Source organism: Pristis pectinata, chromosome 16 (assembly GCF_009764475.1).
Source record: "Pristis pectinata isolate sPriPec2 chromosome 16, sPriPec2.1.pri, whole genome shotgun sequence".
NCBI lineage: Eukaryota > Metazoa > Chordata > Chondrichthyes > Rhinopristiformes > Pristidae > Pristis > Pristis pectinata.
The window spans coordinates 28,426,869-28,450,746 of record NC_067420.1 but is presented as its reverse complement, the minus strand read 5'-3'; the positions used below and the strand labels follow the sequence as shown (position 1 = coordinate 28,450,746).

The following is a 23,878-nucleotide window of genomic DNA, read 5'->3' as shown; positions in this document are numbered from 1 at the left end:
CATTAGATTCTTAAGTTTTTCATTCACAGTTCCTCTGGACCCATACTTCTTATGGGTGGCACAATGGCTCTCAGTTAGTGCTGCTGCCATACAGGTCCAGTGACCCAGATTCAATCCTGACCTCAGGTGCTGCCCGTGTCCAATCTACATGTTCTCCCTGTGACCATGTGGGTTCCCCCCGAGGACTTTGGTTTCCTCCCCCACCACAAAGATAAGTTGGTTAGCTAATTGGCTACAGTAAATTTCTCCTAGTGTAAATGGATGGCATGAGAATTAGATGGCAGGGAGGGGGGGAGTTGATGGGCATGTGAGACAGAAGAGGTTACAAGGAAATAAGTGGAAGAATGGGGCTGATGGGAATACTCTGAGAGCAGGCAGAGATTTGATGGGTGAATGATGTTGTTTGAAAATAAGATAATGATGCATGTGACTTAGTTCAGGAACCATAATCATCATAAATGTGTGATTTGATTGCTCAGTTTTCTATTGCTATTTGTTCATTTCTCTAAGTTATGGATTGAGCTGCTTGTAATATATTTATATTTAGTCAGTCTGCAGGTACAACCTTCAGTTATTCCACAAATTTTGTTGATAGATACATATTGACATTTGATGTTACTCATCCCAATTAGCACAAAGATATTCAGTATGGTACATGTGTGCAAACTGTGAGCTGGAAGTGTCTGACCCGCAAAATATCATCAGCACTGGGAGAGGTATCCAAAAAGTATATCTAATATAGGTATTACGTTTTTGCACAGGCAAGGGATCCAACAACCACTAGATTAACCATGTTAACAAAATAGGTTGTTCTGAATGTAGCTGATGTCATGTCAGTGGCATTCAGGAAAGTTCACATGGACTTTGCCGGTGTACTGCCCAGGGATGTCAAGCACACATTTTCTGCTTGCTGGTCTGCTGCGGTGAATTTTGACTTACCTGTACCAGCTTATAGATTGTTCCTGCACTTCATCTGTGTTATACCATTGTGACATATTTTGTTGTTACACATTCACAAGGTATAATGTGATGGGTGCACACCAGGTTTAAACCTTTAGATATATACAAAATGAGCTAAAAGTAGCATCAAGTGAAATTATACTTCCCAGTTAAGCTAGCAAAGGTCACCAAAATAAGACCTAGTGTTACGAATATTATGTTGTTATTATATGAATGTAATATTTCTTCTCTTAACCAACCTTCACTAGGTTATTATAGTTAAGAATATGAGCAAATGACAGCAGTATTTCTGCACAAAATCAACTTTCCACATGTCCAGCCAAACACAGCATGGAGGTTTAGATACTCCAGCATAAATTTAAACATCATTAACCTGGTCTATCCTTTCATATATCATTGTAACAGCTATTTTCCCCTTTTGTCCAAACTTACACAGATTTTTGTTGCACAGGAAAATAGATGCCACCTAGCATTACTCATAAAAAGCTATGTGATTTAGCCTCACAAATGAGTGATGGCACCTATCAGCTGTAAGGATTCTGCAACTTGTAATGCAGATATTATGACATTATTATTGAGGAACTTTATGAACAACACATATCTAGTTACAAAGGCTGAACCATGACACTTTCAAAAAACATTTCAGCTAAGAAAGTATTTCCCCTCATAGGTCATGTTATTTGTGGTACCAAGTGCAACTTATTTAGAACTGGTAATGACCACAATGCAACCTTTCCTTAAAGGAACAAAATACTTAAGGTCACAGAAATGACAGTACAGTGGAAGATCATTCATCTTATTACACCTATTCCGATCCTACTTCCCTGGCTTTCCTTGTATACTGTTAAATTAATTTGACAGACTATAACTTGAACTTTGTAAATATTAAAAGTCCTTTAAGTCAACAGGGCCCAGAAATGATGAAAAAATCAGCCACTATCTTTGGAGGGAGAAATAAGATTAACTTTTTGGATCAATTTTTCTTTTGTAAAAGGGCACAGAAATTGTTTGATGGTGTAACAATTTTACATGTATATAATTATGTAGGCATGCACAAATTTGAAATCAGAATTGCACTGGTAAAACCAGACAAGGAAGCATATATATCTGTACCTGAAACAGTTCTGTGCACATGCAATTGAAGGGCCTAACATCTGTTGGAAGACTTTTTGCAAAATTTGTCCATCTTGAATGCATCTGACTGTTGCTGACTGCTATCAAGACTGTATTAACAAATACCTGAATAATGTTCTGCTCAACCCTCTTCCTATCACTTTCTTTTATACCAGGGCACCCAAAAAACGACTTGGAGAAATATTAGGCCAATGCCAACAGTTGGCCAGGCCTACTGGCTCAGAAACAAAGTATAGTAAATAATCTTTTGCGATCTCCTGTCCTTGTGTAGAATCAGGATCCCTGAAGAAATGATGGACAGCAGATTGGAGAGGGTATCACATTGAAATAAGAGAAAAAAATTCGTCAGAGAGAAGTGGACAGAGATGGGAGCTATGGGCTTTGGAGGAAGGAAGAGAACTTGTGGAGGGGAATAGAGATGGTGAGGGGATCAAGGTCATGGGAAGTTGGGTTTAGGTAATAGTTACGACCTTGGCTGGTTGGGGGTGTGGGTTAAGAGATGGTAGATTTGTCTTAGGTGAGATGATTGGAGAAACGATTGAACTGGCTATGGAAAGTATTGGTATTGAGTGTGTGGCCTCCTGGGCATCAGAGTGGTGTTGGACAGGTGGGAAACATTTTTTATGTTAACAAAGACACTTCTCTGGAGAAAGGTAGACTCCTTGGAGAATCCAATAATGACTTAATTAATGTCAAAGCAAACTTCAATCCTTTGATTAAAGCTTATATCAATGTTAAAGACTACACCATTTGGAATCCTAGGATGAGCAGTAGAATTTTGTATAAGTGGCATCAAACAAGTGTTCTGTTGTGCTGAAGTCACTAAACATGCCCAGCCGGCCTCCATATGACAGCATAGTTTAGGACAGCAGTTTTGCTTTAACTTAAAGCAAAAGTTGGGATCCCTGGCCACTTTTCCCCCAACTCTTCCTGAGTCTTGATTACATAAGTACTTCCCCTGGTTTCATTCCAGTAGCAATGACTGTGTTTGGTCACTCCCTTCCTCCCAAATGCTTTCCTTTCCTGATCAAGTGATTCCTGTCTCTTAAGTGCCCTCTCTTTCTTATTTAGGTCAGCTATTTATCTCATCCATATTCCCGTTCATTCACTCCATCTCAATTGGCTCTACTGACTGAAATCCAAAGCCAAATAACCTGCTAGCTACATAGTAATGCATCCCCAATTTTGGTTTCATTTGAACAAGGCCCAAGACCTAGTGTCGGAAATGATGCTGCAGCATTTGTTTCTAAGTCCAGTTTGTAATTACTTGGTATGTGTGTTCTCGTAAAAGTTATGGTCTTATATGGATTGTAGGAAGAATTTGAAATAATTACGTGGATTAATGTTGAAGGCACCTCCATGTTGCATGTTTCAAATTCTCTATTTTGTGAAAGATAAAAGATACTCTCCAACGCTTCCTTCATTGTGAAAAATAGCCAATAAACTAATACAAGTTAAAGAAAAACACACCAATAAGAAAAAGTCATATTATCAATGCTGGCAACCAATAGCTTCATGGAAGTTTTATTTTTGTTCATCTGTAAGTGGAGGTTATTTATCTGTAAATCTGCACGTCTATAGTTTAGTAATTGTAAATACCAGAGAAATACCATGATTTGTATTATGTTGAAAAATATACCCACTTGTATACTTTGTAATAATGCAAATCATTTTGACCTTGGAGCAATTTTCTTAAGCTTATTTCCCTGTTCACTTAAGCTTCATCCTCGTCTCAGCTGTGTGCCATGTAGCTTACCAGAAATGGTACCAATGACAATTAACTTTGCTCTTAGACAAGTTGTATTCAATTGTTTACAATCTTTTAGCATTAGGTATCCTGAATAATTTTAAGCACTGTTAGTTTACTTTTGGAAGAAATTGCACATTATGGTGATAGATAATTTGCTGAGTAATAGTTTGATTTTGATGAAAACTTGAGTATTTGGTATGTGCAGTGAAGATAACCTATTGTGCCTTCACAGAAATTGAATCTATTTTTCAGTGCAAGTCAGCCATTTTGAAAGATAGGGCAGTTTCAATGTAAATCATGATGTCAAGAACAGGATAGCCCTGCATTATTGTGGGGGGTGGGGGGGGGGGGGGGGGGGGAGGTTGCGTTCCTAGAAAATGATCTGTGTTGCAATTTTCTGTAATGCAAAGGTGCATCATATACACATGCATCAAAAAATATGCATTTAGAAAGAATAACTTCTGTGTTTACTTATTTACATTTTCTATGTAAGATCAGTGAGAGCAAATTTAATTCCATATCTCAAATTTTTGGGTAGTGGTTTATGAATTTTGTAAGAACAAACTCTGTAACCCCAATGACTGTAATGGTGGAGTTGCCTGTACTATATTCACACCAGCTGGTTATTTAAAATGACAATATTATTTCAAAAGGCATATATCTATTTTGGTGGGTCTTGGTGAAGGTGAGTTGAAGTCTCCTTCCTAGGAGTAAGCATACTCCACAAGCTCACTGGTTTCATTGCAATAATCCTGTGCAACAAAAACAATTATTCTACAGGCAACTTCAAACCAGTTAAATATACACACTGTAATTGAAGCAGATTTTCATATTGCTGTAAACACATTTCTTTTTAGTACAGAAATTACACACGTTTTCTGATTGCAAATTTCTAAGGCAGCTTAGATACAGAACATTTTCAGAAAGCCAATTCAATCAACAGCACATTATAATATTCTATTGTTACTGACTTTCCTTTCATGTGTATTACTTTACAATAATCCATATTTGATTTGATATGCTGCATCAAATAATATGAGTATCTGGGTTCAACCATGGCATATCCTTGATTCAAGCTATGTGGTCAGACACTGAGTGAAGGCCAGATATTTGGCTACAGGGAGGAACTGAAAATAGGTTCACTGAGTCTGAAATGGAGAGGGAAAAAATAATTTAAAAATGGAGTGAAAGAGGCATTTAAAAGAAATGCTGGCAAGGCTCACCTTTCCAGTTCTGTGCACCACAGAATGTCCTCCTTCCCATTCATGATAACAGGGAAATGCTGATCCTTGCCCTGCTTGATGGAGTTCGACCTTGTTGTTATGGTCCTAACTTTGCTAAACTGTAGAACATTGTAATAAAAAATGTCAGGGTCCATTTCATGAGATATCCAACTAAAATCTCAGTTTCAACACAATACAAATAACTATTACCTCTATTTCAAAACAGAACAAGCTTTTATGTATATTCGTAATTCTCATGACTTTCAATGGACTGGATGGAACATACATTTAAGAAAGAACTAACACTGTAGTCTCAATTCTCTGACTGCTGCCCTTCCTGTAAGATTATATGCTAGTAGGATGTGATGAAATGGAGTTTCTTTTCATGAATACTTGCACTGAAGTTGTTATGTAAGATTTGAGGTAAAGCCTTTGAACAGAAGCTCGACCTCCTCTTACTACTTCAACATGCTAAAAATAAAAATTCCCAACACAAAGCTATTTTACTTAGCATCCAAAAAGTTAATTTTCAAATACATTTAAGAAGTCATGGAATATGAAAAGTAATTGGCCAATTTTATTTTCAGATTGTTTATCTGAACTGAATTTGAAGCTGCAAAGTTACAAATTTTCCCTCAGGTTCAATTGTGGCAATTACACTGAGACAGTAGAATTCATTGGGTCAGGGGAGAGCAGTTCATTTACATTCTGGTCAGGTATGCACAAGCATCACTTCAGTTGCACCTCTCCTAGTATTCCAAATGCTGGAGTTTCAATAACACGACTTGCAATGTATGGTTGAAACTCCAGTGCCTGCCTCCCGGGTGGCTGTGGTTTCCCTGGCCTTCCCTCAAAATTTCACCCAATATCCTATTGGCTCCCTGAGTCTGGAGGCTGATCTGGACATGTAAAAAAAAACTTATTCTTTAAGATTCAGACTACTTGTGCCACTAGGCTTTTTTTTACTAATCACCACAGACACATTTGACACTAATTTACATTATGATTTATCAGCAGCTTCCTAGTTCACAGGGCCTTAGCCCCAATAAGTTGCTAAGGCCATATAAAATAAAAACGTCAAAACTAAAATTGGCCAATGTTTATTATGAAAGAATATTAAGGGATATAAAATCAAGGCAAGTAAACTGATTTGAAATATAGATTAACCAATTTCTACTGACAAGGTAGAACAGGCCTGAGTAGCCCCCTTCTTCTATGTTCACACAATCAATATTCCATTGGTAAGACAATGAGGAAAGTGAAGAACAGGTCATTGGTAACCTGTTTAATAACGTAGCTGTGGTTTGGAGATTGGGAAATGCAGCTCGTATCTTCAGTAAAAGGCTGAAAGGAACCAGTTATAGAGCATGGGGTCTTTAGCACATACAGCAGTCAGCTGGATGAGGTGGGATGGCATGCCAGTATCTGCTGTAATCTTGCTCTGCCCACCTTACCAACTCATCAATATTGTTCTGTAGCTGACAACTATCTTCTTCACTATCTACAACACCAGCTATATCCGTGTTATCTGTGAAATTACTAATCATACATCCTACATTCACATCCAGATGGTTAATGCATATAACAGACAGCAAGGGTCCCAGCACCAATCCCTGTGATACACTACTAGTCACAGGCTCCCAATCCTCCACCTTCATCCTCTACTTCGTATCAACAAGGAAATTTTGGATTCAGTTTGCCAAATTGTCCTGGATCTGATGGGCTCTGGCTTTTCGGACTGGCCTCCCATGTGTGACTTCATGAAAGGCCTTGCTTAAGTCCATGTAGGCTACATCAATCACACTGCTCTTAACGACACACTTAGTTACCTCCGTATAAAATTTAATCAAATTAGTCAGACAGAACCTCCCCTTAATAAACCATGCTATCACTGATCAAACTCTGCCTCTTGAAGTGCAGATTAATCCTCAGAATCTTTTCCAATAATTTCCCTATCAGTGACATTAGACTCACCATCCTGTGAGTACCTGGCTTATTCCTAGTCCCTTCCCAAATAAAGGTACAAAATTTACTGTCCTCCAATCATGTGACATCTCTCCAGTGGCCAGAGGGTTTGAAAATTTACAGCAGAGCCCAGCAATCTTCTCCCTTGCCACCTGTAGCAGCTTGGGATACATCTCTTCAGGCCCTGAGGATTTAATCACCTTTAAGCCCATTAAGACAACTAAAACTTCCTCCTTTACAATTTCCTACATGTTCTGTTGATTAGTTCCTCTCTCCCAGGAAGCTCATTGGAAACTGCATCAATCACTCTACATGGCCTTTTTGAACCCTACAAAAGCCTTTGATTCCATCAATCAACAGGGACTTATAATATGTCCTTTGCAAATGTGGCTACCCACAGAAATTCTTCTCCATTTTATGTCTGCTATACAAGTGTACATAGTCTGTAGCTTTACCAGTGGTACCACAAAAACACAGTATCAAAACAAAAACAGAACACTGGAAGAACTCAGTGGATCCAAGGTGTAAGTACAACATTTCAGGTCAAGACCCTGCATCAGGACTGAAAGGGAACAGGAAAGATTGCTGGTATATAGCAGTACATGGAGTGGTTGCGCGAGTGGTGGTGGAGGGGGGGGAGCAGCAGGTGGTGGGACGTGGTATAGAGGCTGGTGGGTGATAGGTTGAAGCAGATGAAGATGGGATGATGGGTAGCTGGAACCAGGTGGGGGAGGACTTGGGACAGAGGACAGTAGGTGATAGGTAGAGCCAAATGGAATGGAATGATGGACAGATGGAACCAGGTGGGGAGAGGGGATCAAAGGGATGAACAAAGGGAATGGAAAGGAGAGTTAAAGTGACCTGTCAAAACCAACCTATCAGTCCTCGGCCTTTTCCATTGCTACGAAGAGGCGACCATTAATCAGAAGAACAACATCTCATATTCCACTTGGGTAGCTTACAGCCCAATGGCATGACTATTGAATTTTCCATTTTCAGGTAACCCACATCCCTAGTGCTTTCTTGTCATCTACACTCACCTGTCCATCTTCTCCCTTTGTTCATCTCTCCCATCCCCTCCCCCACCTGGTTCCATTTGCCCATCATCCCCTCCACACCTGGCTCTACCTATCAGCCTCTATCCCACCCCCCTGTGTACTGCTATATACTGGCAATCTTTCCTGTTCCCTCAAAACATCGACTTACACCTTTTGCCTCCACATATGTTGCTTGACCCACCGAGTTCTTCCAGCATTCTGTTTTTGTTTTAGAGTCAAACATCTTGCGGTCTCTGTTTCCTTCAAACCCAATGTCAGTGGTCTCAAGCAAGGCTGCTTCATGCCATCCAAGTCCATTGAGAATTCAAGTTTTAGAGGGACCACACAATGATCATACTGATATTAAGAACATGAAGGCGACAGCCAGAAGTTTTATTTAATAGCTGGGACTGGATAAAGATCATGAAGAAATAATAGATAAGTTTACTCTCTGTCAAGATTGCAGAGGAAATTAGCAACCACACCTTTGCACAGCTGGAAATGGCCAATGAGACCTTTCCTAAGAATATGCATTCATTATTAGGAGAAGTGGATTGATCTCATATTGGTGAGCTGTAAACAGTGCTTCTTGAGGAGGAAGAGGTACAATGGGGAAAAATTGCAGACACGCCAACTGGTTTCAGTGGAAATCTTGAAAATGTCAGAGCAAAATTAAAATCTTTGTCCATACCGAACTTCAACCCAACAAACTGAGAATACAATTTAATAATCCGTTCCACAGCTTTAGTTTGAAATTACTTTTCTAATTCAGAATCAATATGCAATAGCTGAAAGTTCAGTAACAAACAAGTTCTGTTTTTACAAACATCCAAAGGTCAATTTTTTCCATGTTGGAAAATACACAAAAATCGGGGCTTGGAATATCTGAATTACATCATCGTAGATGCCTGTCTGGCATTCATGGAATCTTTGGAATTTCATATCTCTTTACTGAAATTGTAAAATTTGACCAGTGTGAATTACCCTAGTGCCTTCAGCAGCGGAAGGAAAAAAATAGGCAAAGCTATGAATTTGTGTTGACTGTTATTATATCAGTACCTAAACATTTTAGCAGAACAATTGCAGCTTCAGAGAGAGGAGACTGTAATACAGTGGTCCTTAAATGAAAATCACCCAAGGTAATAGAAAGATCTAATAAAGGTAAATGTCTATTTATCATTTAACTGATTAAATTATGAAGTCATGTCCAAAGCTTACCTTTGCTATCCTACCATGCTCAAGGCAGTCCTGGAGTTCCAGTTTATCTGCTGAAGAAGCAACCAGGGGCCTGAGAATGTGGAAAATCTGACTTCAGTGCCAAATATTCCATGAATTTTCTCTATAATGCATTTTCAAGCAATGCAGAAGCATTTCCTTTTGTTATAGCAGAGGACCAATCACAATAGTAACAGAAACATATTGATGCTGGCTAATCAACATTCTTCTTTGTGGAGTAACAAACAAAAGGGCTCAAAACTAATTTTACCAACAGCACATGATCAAATGAACAAACTAATAAAAGATCAAAAGACATGACAGACTGACAACAAAGTTGCATTTATATAGTAAATTTCACAACCTCAACCCATTATAAGGTGCTCTACTGCTTATGAACAGCGATATAGACTTTTGAAGTATAGTCACTGGTGTAATTTTAAAAAATACAGCAGGCCATTTGAACATACCAAACTCCCACAAACAGCAATGGTAAGGTGTTGATGTTGGCTAAGGGATGAATGTTGGCTAAGGGATGGATGTTGGCTGGGACACCAGAAAGATGCCCTATTTCTTCTCTGAAATAGTGCCACAGGATCTTTTATATCCTCACGAGGGAGCAGACTTGACATCAATTTAATATCTCATCTAAAGGCAGGCACCTCTGTCAGTTCTGCGCTCCCTCAGTTTTGCAGCTTAGAGCTTTTTGCTTAAATCTCTGGATTAATACTTACGTCCACAGCCTTCTGATTGAGAAGGCCCATAGGCAAAATAACATAAACAGTATTACATATACAGTGCCTTTTTATTACATAGGTGTGGGAAGTGGAAAGTAGTTACCAGCCATAATGGAGTCCTTTCAAGAAAAAAAATGGTAGGTATGAATTACTATGTATGTATCCATCCACTGGATGTACTTTAGGGAACACATTGCTGCAGCAGTACATTTAAATTAACTAATATTATACCATTTACTATGAGCAATTGTTGAATATCTATTCTTGACAAAAATAAGGTCATAGCATCATTCAGCACAGATGGAAACCATTTGGTCTATTTTGCTATGATAAATCTTTGAAAGAGCTATCCACTTAGTCATACACTCCTGTCCCTTCCCCATAAGCCTGCCAATTTCTTTGCACTTTGCAATCTTTTGGCAATAATTAAAACATTATAAATGGCACTATTTCTTTACACTGTATCATCACTGTATTATGCACAATGCAGGAAAAAGTTTGCAAGGTCAATATAAGGTGGAACTTATAGATAATGACATTATCACACAATTACCGAGTACACTCATTAACAATTATTTCTGTTACTTTACCTGTGTTGTATTTTACCTAAAAGAAGTCAATATCTACATTAAAATAGTGAAAAGAGGAATTTTGCATTGGCATGTTAAGCATTCATATGCTAAATGTATCAGCAATAATTTCTATCTTCTTGTTTGACACCGATGTGTATGCTGTATAATGTTCACATTGCCATTTATATCTGGCCAAAAGAACAGTCAAATCATGCATATGCTCAGGTCTTTCCAAACAACCATTTTAAAGGTAGTCTCATTTTTTATACATCTACTGTTAGAACGAAACAATTTACATTATACCAATATTATTTTTCTTGATCCTTGAATGATCCTTCCCTTCTCAGTAAACTCGAGCCAATTAGCATAACACACATATTTCAAAACCAAAACAAGATAACTACAGGAATTCTGAAATGAAAATGGTAAATACGGGAAATCCGCAGTAGGTCAGTCAGCAACTGTGGAGACAAAAGGCTTGTTTCTCTCTCTCCACAAATGCTACTTCATCTGCTGACCATTTCCAACACTATATGTTTTTATTCATTTATTTTCTTGTTCTGAAATTAAACAACGGCATCATTATCCATTTTTGCACCGTGCGAAAAATATGGTTCATTTTCCTTTCATTAAAAAGATCAGAGTCAAAATACCCTAAATCATCCATAATAATAACTTTACATGAAACCTAGAGCTTAACATGTTTCAATTTTATATAAAAAACTCAACCCAATGCAATTTACAAATCTGGAAATTACTATGAGCAATATTATGGAATGAACCCCTAATCAAGTCATCAGAGATTACCTTTTCTGTTACTTAAGAAGTATAAACCCAATTAAAATAAAGAGATTAACACCTTCAATAATTTAGTGATAAGAAAGCATATAATCATCTGCACAAGTCAGTAATTTCCAAATTATATAGTCACTGAAGTTTATTGTGCCCCGAACCCATCAGACAGGTCCTATTCACAAAAGGCTTCATAATCTATGCTTATTGTTTCATTAAATTATATCTGTCCCATATGACTGCACTAAGTTTTCTAAAGGTCCTACAAAATGTGCAAGCTACATGCTTTAGACTTAGAACACTCACACTACACCATGTTCTGCATGAATCTTAAAAATTTTTCTGCACACGGCAGACAGTCCATGCATGTAGAATGAAGGAATTCAGTTCCCATGCTAATAGGACAGGATTACATCAAGTCCAATAAGATCAGAGTACAATGAATTCCTATAATTGTCAATTTTAACCAGAGACGAGAGAATGAGTATGAAATAATAAAAAATAACTTGTTCCAATAGAATGAGATTTCCTTCAAAAAAAACAGGCAAGGCCCATTTTGCAATACAGTAAACAGATATTTTGTAACAAAAGTTGAAGCTAGAAAAGTTATAGAAACCTAGGAACAGAAATTGGCCATACAGTCCCTCAAGTTTATTCCACCATTGAAGATCTTGACTGATCTGTGACCTATCTCCATATACCCAATTTTCCCTCATTACTTTTGGTTATCAAATATCTATCAATTTCATGTTTAAAATTAACAGCTGATCCAGGATCAATAACTGCCTGCAGATAAGTTCCAAATTTTTACCACCTTCTGCATATTTTCCAATGACTCCTGTGAGGCCTGGCTCTAATATTTAGAGTGTGCCTCCAGTCCTAGACTCCTCAGTCAATGCACATAATATCTCTCTTATAATCAGTTTACTTTATTAATTAAAAATTTTCAAACAAATTGCCTCTTAACCTTGATTTCAAAAGATATAATCCTCATCTCTGTAATCTCTGCTCGTAATTGAATCTTTTAATTCCAAGTATTGTTTGGATACTGCACTCCAAGGCCAATTTATCTTTCCTAAGGTTTTATGGACAGAGCTGCTCATAGTGACAAGTTTTGTCTAACTAGTGTGAACTCCACACATAGTCAATGGTGTCTCCCTTTTTGTTGTAAGCCAATTAAGATACATGGCTCTCTATCCCAACTTCTAAGGCACTTATAAAGGTGATGAATAGTTGCAAGACTAGCAAATATTTGAGTACCTTCTGTTATCTTGACTTTGAGTCTTCTGATGCTCAGCCAATTAACTATGACATCAATGTAATGTCTTCAATTCAGTAGGTTTAATTATGCCTCGTTAGGAACATCATCAAATGTCTTCTGGAAATTCAAATGGATAACATCCCCTATCTATTACTTTAGTAATTTCCTTCAACATTCACTCAGCTTTGTCATGCTTTGCAAATCCTTAGTGATCAAATGTATTTTGTCTAAGGTTCCCATTCCCAATGTCTTCTATTATACAGATATTCCTCAATTTAACTTTCACTATAATCCCTTTGCTCATGGTTTTCCAGGTTAGCTTAAGATGTCAATGCTTTCTCCTGCCACAATGAACCTTCCTTTTAAGAGGTGGAGGCTTACTTTACATAGTCAGCATCCAAAGTACTCTGGAGTAGAAAAGTCCAAAGATTCACAATATTTCTAGGATTGAAATTCCTCTTCAACTCAGACTTCTTATGTTGAAACTTTCCCCCTCGAAACTTTCCCCCTCACCAGGAAACACACCTTCACCATCTCCATCCTGGCAAACTGGCTCAGAATTTATGTTTCAATGAGATCACTTCTCATTCCAGAGAACAGGCCCATTCAACTCAATCCTTCCTCATAAATTAGGCTGCTCATCCATGGATTCAATCTGAATAATATCCACTTAAATCCATCCTTACAACCATGTGCAGTACACCAGCTGTGGTCTCACTAACATGCTGTACAGTTGTAGCAAGATTCCCTTACTCTTGTACTCCAATCACCTTATAGTAGAGACCAATTTCCTATTTGTTTTCTTGAATAGTTACTGTGCCTGCTGCTAACACCAACATTTAATATTCTCATACAATTTAAACAATATTCTGTTTTTCTATTCTTCCTATCAAAGTGAGTAACTCCACATTTCTCCTCATTCCATCTTCTATACCTTTCTCCCAATCCCTCTATAGTCTCTGAATCCTCCTCCCAATAAAGTTTCCCAATTATCTTTATTTCACCTTCATTACTTAAATCAACCTTTGTAAATAGCTGGGAGGCCAGCACTGATCTTGTGGCACCATACCTAAAAATGACTTGTTTATCCCTACTCTCTGTATTCTATCAGTTTACTAATCCAGGCTAATTCTTTAGCTCTAACCAGATGAGCTTAAAGTTTTGCTAAAAGTTTTATTGGGTGTTTTATGAAATACCTTTTAAAAATCCAAATATCCAACTATGCTATAATCACTGGTTCATTCTTCTCCTGCTAGTTACAATCTCAAAAAGAGAATGCTTTTCTCAATTTCTCTTTTATAAATCTTTTATCTTTTGAGAGATGATTTAACAGAGGGCTCTAAAATGATGAAACATTTGATAGGATGCATACAGAAAGGATGTTTCCAACTGTATGGAAGAGCATAACTGGAGGTTTTTTTCTAAACTCTTCATTTGCACTGGACTCGCTCTTAAATTTCTCAATATTTCTGTATATTGACACAGGTACAAAGTATTTCTCTGCCAATTCCGTATTTATGATGGTAATTTCTCCTGCATGTAAGGGAGTTGTATTTAATTTTGCAATGCTTAGCTTGATTATAAATTTGTCCTAAGCTCACCACACCTTTTGGCAATATTATAAGCCTTTTCCCTAAATCTAATAATGAAGGAAGTATAACCTTTGGTTGGCCATATTAGATTATTTCTCCCTGTAGGGTTTTAATTGTTAATAGAATGTATATTCATTGCAATATAGCTATAGTAATCTCAGGAAATCATAAAATGAAGTACTAAAGTGGAAAGCTAATGACATATCAGTTACAAACCACATTTCTGTCTAATTTTTTTTGTGTCAAAACAGCCATTAGCATTTTAGAATGTTTACGCCATTTGACACGTTACTTCAACTCACAATGTAAGAGGTTCTTGTTTATGAGGAAGATAAATATTCTCTGAACTCTCAGATAATTTCATTTTTAAATGGTAGGTAAAATCCATCTGGAAACAGAATATAACATTTTTATAAATACAACAATTTCTAAACAAAATTCAGTTTTTGTTACATATAGCCTGTTAAACTTTTACATTTCCCAGATAAATCCTGAGCATGAAAGAATCTTCCATTTATCAGGGGAGACATGTTTGAATCACGGGTGTCAGCAATGTAGATTATATCAGGTTGTGGATTTTTACTTCTATGATATCCTATGAAGTTTGGCAAGGATTATTAAGATTTGAGGCATTTTGTCAACAGTACTGATACTGACAGTCAGTGCTCCAGTCAGTGATTATATTGATGTTCACATTGATATTAACAACAATTGTGATTTGCAGAGTTGAGACAGAATTTGAAGTTGCTTATCAACAAATTCCATGTTTGGAATTGTTTCTTTTTGAAGAGAGAGGCTATGTTTTAGGAAAATTGCCACCTTTTACACATTGTGTCTAGATCATGCCCTTCCAGATCAATTTCTGAATGAATGCAATGAAAACAAAACCTCGCTCTTCTCTACCTTAACATCGTGCTTAGACTCAGTGACAGAAGAACACTGCCTATTATGTAGATGTGATCATTTTAATTTACCAATGTGGCCTTCCCTTTGACTTCTCTACCATTTTACATATGGATATCTACAAAATCCTCCTGCCAATTGGAACTCAATTCAAGCTCAAGTCCATCCTAGTGGTGCAAGGACACTGGAAAGCATCTATCATAGATTGAAAATTTTAAGTAATAAGAGTACACTTAAGGTTAGAGAGTCCTGCTAACAGTGTTAGCAAATAACTACCAAAGATGGTTGTAAAAAATTCCTCTTGCCAATAATACAGCGGAAGATAACTATCTTAAACCAATTACCACCTATTAAATTAGTCCACTTGGAATATTAAATGAAAAGATTTACATTCATTTACCAATAACTACCATAAGTAATTTTTGGCCTTTCATGGTTGACCAATGCTCCTAGAAGAAATAGTAATATTACACCAAACACAAAGAGCAAAGTACAGATTTATTTGTGCAAAATTAAAATTCTGCAGATGCTTGAAATCTAAAATAAAAATAGAAAATGTTTAAATACTCAGCAGTGCAGGTAACATCTGTGCACAGAGAAACAGAGTTATTGTTGCGGGATAATGACTGTTCATTGAAACAGTGCTGATGAAAAGTAATTGAGTTGAAAAGATAATCCTATTTCTCTTGCTCTTTAAGATGTCTGATCTGCTAGGTATTCACTGCAATTTCTGTTTTTTATATTTTAAGGTTATTAATATGTTAGTTCAGTTTATATATCACGTAAAGCATCTGATATCAACTAGCAATTGAATTAGTAGCTATAGAAAATTAATTTACTAGGGCAAAACACATCTAACCTGTTCATTCCTGGTAAGTTTCCCCAAAAATAGCGAGCTCTGTGTGCTGCTGAGACATCAATTGCATCAATCATAACTGGGTTACACTGGAGGAGAAGAAGGAAAATGTTAGTGTTGAAACAACTACTGATGAAAAAAGTGATGGTTTTATTCATTAATAAACTCTTTATTACCACTTCTCTGACACACTCTTATGAAAGGAAAAGCTAGAGACCCATAATAACAGTTCTGAGAAAGGGTCATTGACCTGAAACATTAACTCTGATTGTCTCTTCACAGGTGCTGCCTGACTGACTCAGGATCTCTAGCAGCTTCTGTTTTTATTTCAGATTTTCAGCATCTGCAGAGTTTTGCTTTTCAATGACATATTAAACTTCTGTAGATAAAGCACAGTGGAATGAGCAGCAGCATAAAGATCCTATCATCGCAGTGCCTTCCATGCCATTTTCTAACTAATATTGATAATAAGTGGGAGAAATAGGTTGGTGGGATTGCTCTGGGAGCTGGCATAGGGTTGATGGTGCAAATAGCTTCCTTCTTTATTGAGAAAAACACTATAAAATATGAGACAAAGGATACTTCATGGCAATATCAATTCAGCATTAGCAGGTACAAAGCTACAGAGGAGGTGGAAAGATCATTAAAAGGATAAGGAAGAATTATCTTTTCCACTTCATTTCTCAGTAGGTATCATGAAAGAAATTAATAACTACATTAGGCAGCTGAGCAGCATTTGTGTAAACAGTGGGTTTATAAGGTCTAATTATCAGCTTCCACTATGCTTCTTTCCACAGAATTGTTCTCAGCTCTCCACCATGCTAAATGGGGAAAAATAGATGAGATAACACTTGCAGTTGAACAACAGCACGTGTAGGTGTCACTACCATTAGGTTGACAGTTGCCATGGAATGTATTGTCTCAGGGCTCTTTCAGGTGTCAGTAGAACCATTAGTATTATTTGTCAGTCTTCTGCAATGCAGCATAAAACAGGTGGTTGATTTATTATTTACAAAAGAAAAAAAATCATTGGTTTTCCCTTGGGCAACAATGAGCAAATGAAGGACACCAGTAGGTGTTGTCCAAAGGTTTTGACAAATTCCAGGTTCTCATTGATAAACACAAACACCAGCCAAGCCCTTATATCATGGCATCAAGGACACAGACAAGGAAACATCCTCCTGATTACCAATTACCATCCTCCGTTAACTGATGAATTCATGTTCCTCCATGAGGAACATCACTTATAAGAACAGAAATTAGCAAGGGCACAGAATGCTTAAAAAGCAGTTTAAAAAGCGGGTAAAAAAAAGCTTCGGAGGTTTCGTTGGTTTCATTTCAGCAGGCTTTGGGACTTCGGAACAGATAAGTTTTTTTTATAATTCTCATCGGGAATAATGGGCAGGACTGCGCAGGCGCATGACATAAGCGGGTAGCGCGCGCACGGGCAGTTTAAAAAGCGGTCTGCCATATCCAGCGGGCAGTGGAGTGAGAGGGAGCAGAGTGATTGGGCTTTGGCTCAAGGGGCTTAGGCGCTAAAGGGTCGAGGAAAGGAAGGAGTATGAGTGCGGTTTTCTGTGCTTGGTGTCAGATGTGGGAGTTCCCGGAGTCTTCCTGCCTCCGGGAGGGCTACATCTGCACGCAGTGTGTCGAGCTGCAGCTCCTAAGGGACCGTGTCAGGGAACTGGAGATGCAGCTCGATGATCTTCGTATGGTCAGGGAGAATGAGGAAGTGATAGAAAGGAGTTATAGGTAGGTGGTCACACCGGGGCCACAGGAGTCAGGCAAGTGGGTCAGTCAGGAGGGGGAAGGGGAATAGTCAGGTACTAGAGAGTACCCCTGTGGCTGTACCCCTTGACAATAAGTACTCCTGCTTGAGTACTGTTGGGGGAGACAGCCTACCTGGGGGAAGCAACAGTGGCAGTGTCTCTGGCACAGAGTCCAGCCCTGTGGCTCAGAAGGGTAGGGAAGGAGAGAGGAGGGCAGTAGTGATAGGGGACTCTATAGTTAGGAGGGCAGACAGGCGATTCTGTGGATGCAGGAAAGAAACTGGGAAGGTAGTTTGCCTCCGAGGTGCCAGGGTCCGGGATGCTTCAGATCGCGTCCAAGATATCCTGCAGAGGGAGGGAGAACAGCCAGAGGTCATGGTATACATTGGTACCAACGACATAGGTAGGAGAAGGAATGAGGTCCTGAAAAAAGACTACAGGGAGTTAGGAAGGAAGTTGAGAAGCAGGACCTCAAAGGTAGTAATTTCAGGATTACTGCCTGTGCCACATGACAGTGAGTATAGGAATAGAATGATGTGGGGGTTAAATGCGTGGCTGAGGGATTGGAATAAGGGGCAGGGATTCAGATTTCTGGATCACTGGGGCCTCTTTTGGGGCAGGTATGACCTGTACAAAGAGGACGGGTTGCACTTGAATCCCAGGGGGACCAATATCCTGGCGGGGAGGTTTGCTAAGGCTACTGGGGGGAGTTTAAACTAGAATTGTTGGGGGGTGGGATCTGAACTGGAGAGACTGGGGAAGAGGTGTTTGGCTCTCAAATAGAGAAAGCTAGTAGTAGGTACGAGAGGGAGGATAGGCAGGTGATAGAGAAGGGACGTGCTCAGACCGACGGTTTGAGATGTGTCCATTTTAATGCAAGGAGTATTGTGAACAAGGTGGATGAGCTTAGATCTTGGATAAATACTTGGAGCTACGATGTAGTGTCCATTACAGAGACTTGGATGGCTCAGGGACTGGAATGGTTACTTCAAGTGCCAGGTTTAAAATGTTTCAGAAAGGACAGGGAGGGAGGCAAAAGAGGTGGAGTGGCACTGTTGATCAGAGATAGTGTCACGGCTGCAGAAAAGGTGGACATCATGGAGGGACTGTCTATGGAGTCTCTGTGGGTGGAGGTTAGAAACAGGAAGGGGTCAATAACTTTACTGGGTGTTTTTTTATAGGCCGCCCAATAGTAACAGGGATATCAAGGAGCAGATAGGGAAGCAGATCCTAGAAAGATGTGATAATAACAGAGTTGTTGTGATGGGAGATTTTAATTTCCCAAACATCGATTGGCATCTCCAGACAGTGAGGGGTTTGGATGGGGTGGAGTTTGTTAAGTGTGTTCAGGAAGGATTCTTGACACAATACGTAGATAAGCCTACAAGAGGAGAGGCTGTGCTTGATTCGGTATTGGGAAATGAACCTGGTCAGGTGTCAGATCTGTCAGTGGGTGAGCATTTTGGAGATAGTAAACATAATTCTATCTCCTTTATGATAGCACTGGAGAGAAATAGGAACAGACAGACTAGAAAGGTGTTTACTTGGAGTAAAGAGAATTATGAGGCTCTCAGGCAGGAAATTGGAAGATTAAATTGGGAACAGATGTTCTCAGGGAAAAGTACGGAAGAAATGTGGCAAATATTTAGGGGATATCTGTGTGAAGTTCTGCATAGGCATGTTCCAATGAGACAGAAGTCACGAGAGGATACAGGAACCGTGGTGTACAAAGGCTATAATAAATCTAATCAAAAGGAAAAGAAAAGCTTCCAAAAGGTACAGAGAGCTAGGTAATGTTAGAGATCGGGAAGAGTATAAGGCTAACAGGAAGGAGCTTAAGAAGGAAATTAGGAGAGCCAGAAGGGGACATGAGGAGGCCTTGGCGAGCAGGATTAAGGAAAACCCCAAGGCATTCTACAAATATGTGAAGAGCAAGAGGATAAGATGCGAAAGAATAGGGCCTATCAAGTGCAGCAGTGGGAAAGTGTGTATGGATCCGGAAGAAAATAGTGGAGGTACTTAATGAATACTTTACATCAGTATTCACTACAGAAAAAGATGAACCCCAGGCTGCTGTGGGAGGCGAGGGAGGAGATTGCGGAGCTTCTGACAATGATCTTTGCATCATCGATGGAGACGGGAGGGGTTCCAGAAGATTGGAGGGTCGCGGATGTTGTTCCCTTATTCAAGAAAGGGAGTTGAGATAGCCCAGGAAATTATAGACCAGTGAGTCTTACCTCAGTGGTTGGTAAGCTGATGGAGAAGATCCTGAGAGGCAGGATTTATGAACATTTGGAGAGGTATAATATGATTAGGAATAGTCAGCATGGCTTTGTCAAGGGCAGGCCCTGCCTTATGAGTCTGATTGAATTTTTTTGAGTATGTGACTAAACACATCAATGAAGGGAGAGTGGTAGATGTAGTGTATATGGATTTCAGCAAGGCATTTGATAAGGTACCCCATGCAAGGCTTTTTGAGAAAGTAAGGAGGCATGGGATCCAAGGGGACTTTGCAATGTGGATCCAGAACTGGCTGGCTCACAGAAGGCAAAGAGTAGTTGTTGAAGGGTTGTACTCTGCATGGAGGTCAGTGACCACTGGTGTACCTCAGGGATCTGTTCTGGGACCCTTAGTCTTTGTGATTTTTATAAACGACCTGGATGAGGAAGTGGAGCGATGGGTTAGTAAGTTTGCAGATGACACAAAGGTTGGATGTGTTCTGGATAGTATAGAGGGCTGTCAGAGGTTACAGCAGGATGTAGATAGGATGCAATGTTGGGCTGAGAAGTGGCAGATGCAGTTCAACCCAGATAAGTCTGAAGTGGTTTATTTTGGTAGGTCAAATATGATGGCAGAATATAGTATTAATGGTAGGACTCTTGGCAGTGTGGAGGATCAGAGGGATCTTGGGGTCCGAGTCCATAGGACGCTCAAAGCAGCTGCGCAGGTTGACTCTGTGGTTAAGAAGGCATATGGTGTATTGTCCTTCATCAATCGTAGAATTGAATTTCGGAGCCAGGAGGTATTGTTGCAGTTATATAGGACCCTGGTCAGACCCCACTTGGAGTACTGTGCTCAGTTCTGGTCACCTCACTAGAGGAAGGATGTGGAGGCCATAGAAAGGGTGCAGAGGAGATTTACAAGGATGCTCCCTGGAATGCAGAGCATGCCTTATGAAAGCAGGTTGAGGGAACTCGACCTTTTCTCCTTGGAGCGACAGAGAATGAGGGGGGACCTGATAGAGGTATATACAGTGGCATACAAAAGTTTGGGCACCCCTGGTCAAAATTTCTGTTACTGTAACTAGCTAAGCAAGTAAAAGATGACCTGATTTCCAAAAGGCATAAAGTTAAAGTTGACACATTTCTTTAATATTTTAAGCAAGATTACTTTTTTATTTCCATCTTTTACAGTTTCAAAATAACAAAAAAGGAAAAGGGCCCGAAGCAAAAGTTTGGGCACCTGCATGGTCAGTACTTAGTAACACCCACTTTGGCAAGTATCACAGCTTGTAAACGCTTTCTGTAGCCAGCTAAGAGTCTTTCAATTCTTGTTTGGGGGATTTCGCCCATTCTTCCTTGCAAAAGGCTTCTAGTTCTGTGAGATTCTTGGGCCGTCTTGCAGGCACTGATCTTTTGAGGTCTATCCACAGATTTTCAATGATTTTTAGGTCGTGGGACTGTGAGTGCCATGGCAAAACCTTCAGCTTGTGCCTGTTGAGGTAGTCCACTGTGGATTTTGAGGTGCGTTTAGGATCATTAGCCTGCTGTAGAAGCCATCCTCTTTTCATCTTCAGCTTTTTTTTTACAGACAGTGTAATGTTTGCTTCCAGAATTTGCTGGTATTTAATTGAATTCATTCTTCCCTCTACCAGTGAAATGTTCCCCGTGTCACTGGCTGCGACACAAGCCCAAAGCATGATTGATCCACCCCTGTGCTTAACAGTTGGAGAGGTGTTCGTTTCATGAAATTCTGCACCCTTTTTTCTCCAAACTTTCCTTCGTCCTCACCACAAAATTCGGCGTCAGCTGTTTGCAAAGGAACATCAAAACAAGCCTGATGTATTTTGGAAACAAGTCCTGTGGACTGATGAAGTTAAAATAGAACTTTTTGGCCGCAATGAGCAAAGGTATGTTTGGAGAAAAAAGGGTGCAGAATTTCATGAGAAGAACACCTCTCCAACTGTTAAGCACGGGGATGGATCAATCATGCTTTGGGCTTGTGTCGCAGCCAGTGGCACGGGGAACATTTCACTGGTAGAGGGAAGAATGAATTCAATTAAATACCAGCAAATTCTAGAAGCAAACATTACACCGTCTGTAAAAAGGCTGAAGATGAAAAGAGGATGGCTTCTACAACAGGCTAACGATCCTAAACACACCTCAAAATCCACAGTGGACTACCTCAAGAGGCACAAGCTGAAGGTTTTGCCATGGCACTCACAATCCCACGACCTAAAGATCATTGAAAATCTGTGAATAGACCTCAAAAGATCGGTGCATGCAAGACGGCCCAAGAATCTCACAGAACTAGAAGCCTTTTGCAAGGAAGAATGGGCAAAAATCCCCCAAACAAGAATTGAAAGACTCTTGGCTGGCTACAGAAAGCATTTACAAGCTGTGATACTTGCCAAAGGGGGTGTTACTAAGTACTGACCATGCAGGGTGCCCAAACTTTTGCTTTGGACACTTTTCCTTTTTTGTTATTTTGAAACTGTAAAAGATGGAAATAAAAAAGTAATCTTGCTTAAAATATTAAAGAAATGTGTCATCTTTAACTTTATGCCTTTTTGAAATCAGGTCATCTTTTACACGCTTAGCTATTCACAGTAACAGACATTTTGACCAGGGGTGCCCAACCTTTTGCATGCCACTGTAAGATGATGAGAGGCATTGATCGGGGAGACAGTCAGAGGCTTTTCCCCGGGGCTGAAATGGTGGCCACAAGAGGACATAAGTTTAAGGTGCTGGGGAGTAGGTATAGAGGAGATGTCAGGGGTAAGTTTTTTTACTCAGAGAGTGGTGAGTGCGTGGAATGGGCTGCCGACAACGGTGGTGCAAGCGGATACGATAGGGTCTTTTAAGAGACTTTTGGATCGGTACATGGAGCTTAAAAAAAATAGAGGGCTATGGGTAAGCCTAGTAATTTCTAAGGTAGGGACATGTTCGGCACAGCTTTATGGGCCAAAGGGCCCGAATTGTGCTATAGGTTTTCTATGTTTCTATGTATTCTGAATGGGGGACTTCAATGTCCATCACCAAAAGTGACTTGGTAACACCACCACAGACTGACAGACCTCTAGGCCCAACCATCTTCAACTGCTTCAACAATGATCTTCCTTCTATCATAAGGTCAGATGGGGATATTTGTTGATGACTGTACAATGATTAATTCCATTTGCAACTCTTCTGAAAATGAAGCAGCAAAAACCTGCATGCAGCAAGGCTTAAACAACATTCAGGCATGGGTTGATAAGTGACAAGAATATTCATGCCACAAACTGCCAGGCAATGACGGTCTCCACCGAGGAAGAAGCTAACCACCTACGCTTGACATTACCAAGTTCCCCACCTCAATGTCCTGGAGTTCAACATTGACCAGAAACTCTACTTGACTACAAGAGCAGGTTAGAGGCTGGGTATCCTGTGGTAAGTGACTCAATTGTTGACACCCCCACCCACTGACAAAGGCCTTTTCACCACATACCAGGCATAAGTCTGGAGCATGATGGAATATGCTGCCCAGGTGAGTGTAGCACCAATGACTCTCAAGAGGCCAGACACTATATAGGACAAAGCAGCCTACTCATCTTGCACCCATCAACCACCCTAAATATTCACTCGCTCTACCACTGGTGCAGATTGGCTGCAGTGTGTATGTTCTGCAAAATGCACTGCATTTACTCACCCAAACTACTCTGACAGCACCTCCCACACCCACGGCCTCTACTACTAAGGACATGGGCAAAGGTACATGAAACACCACCAACTGCACAATCCCCCCCCCAAATGACACACCATCCTGACGTGACATGTTTTGCTGGTCCTTGTTTGTTGCTGGATCTAAATCCTGGAAATCCCTATCCAACAGCTGAGTGCCTTTACCAGAAGGA

The 23,878-nt window shown here is 39.6% G+C and overlaps 1 protein-coding gene across 1 annotated transcript in view; it reads right to left on the bottom strand.

The window, feature by feature from the left end:
• The window catches only part of LOC127578688 (DNA (cytosine-5)-methyltransferase 3A-like), a 229,557-nt gene that overhangs the window by 5,997 nt on the left and 199,682 nt on the right, over positions 1–23,878 (bottom strand). Inside the window, exons 18-20 of the mRNA XM_052030967.1 lie at positions 16,001–16,086; positions 9,288–9,357; positions 5,068–5,186 (exon numbers count right to left, since the gene is read on the bottom strand). Coding sequence (XP_051886927.1) covers positions 5,068–5,186; positions 9,288–9,357; positions 16,001–16,086 — 275 coding nt within the window. The remainder of the gene's footprint in view (positions 1–5,067; positions 5,187–9,287; positions 9,358–16,000; positions 16,087–23,878) is intronic.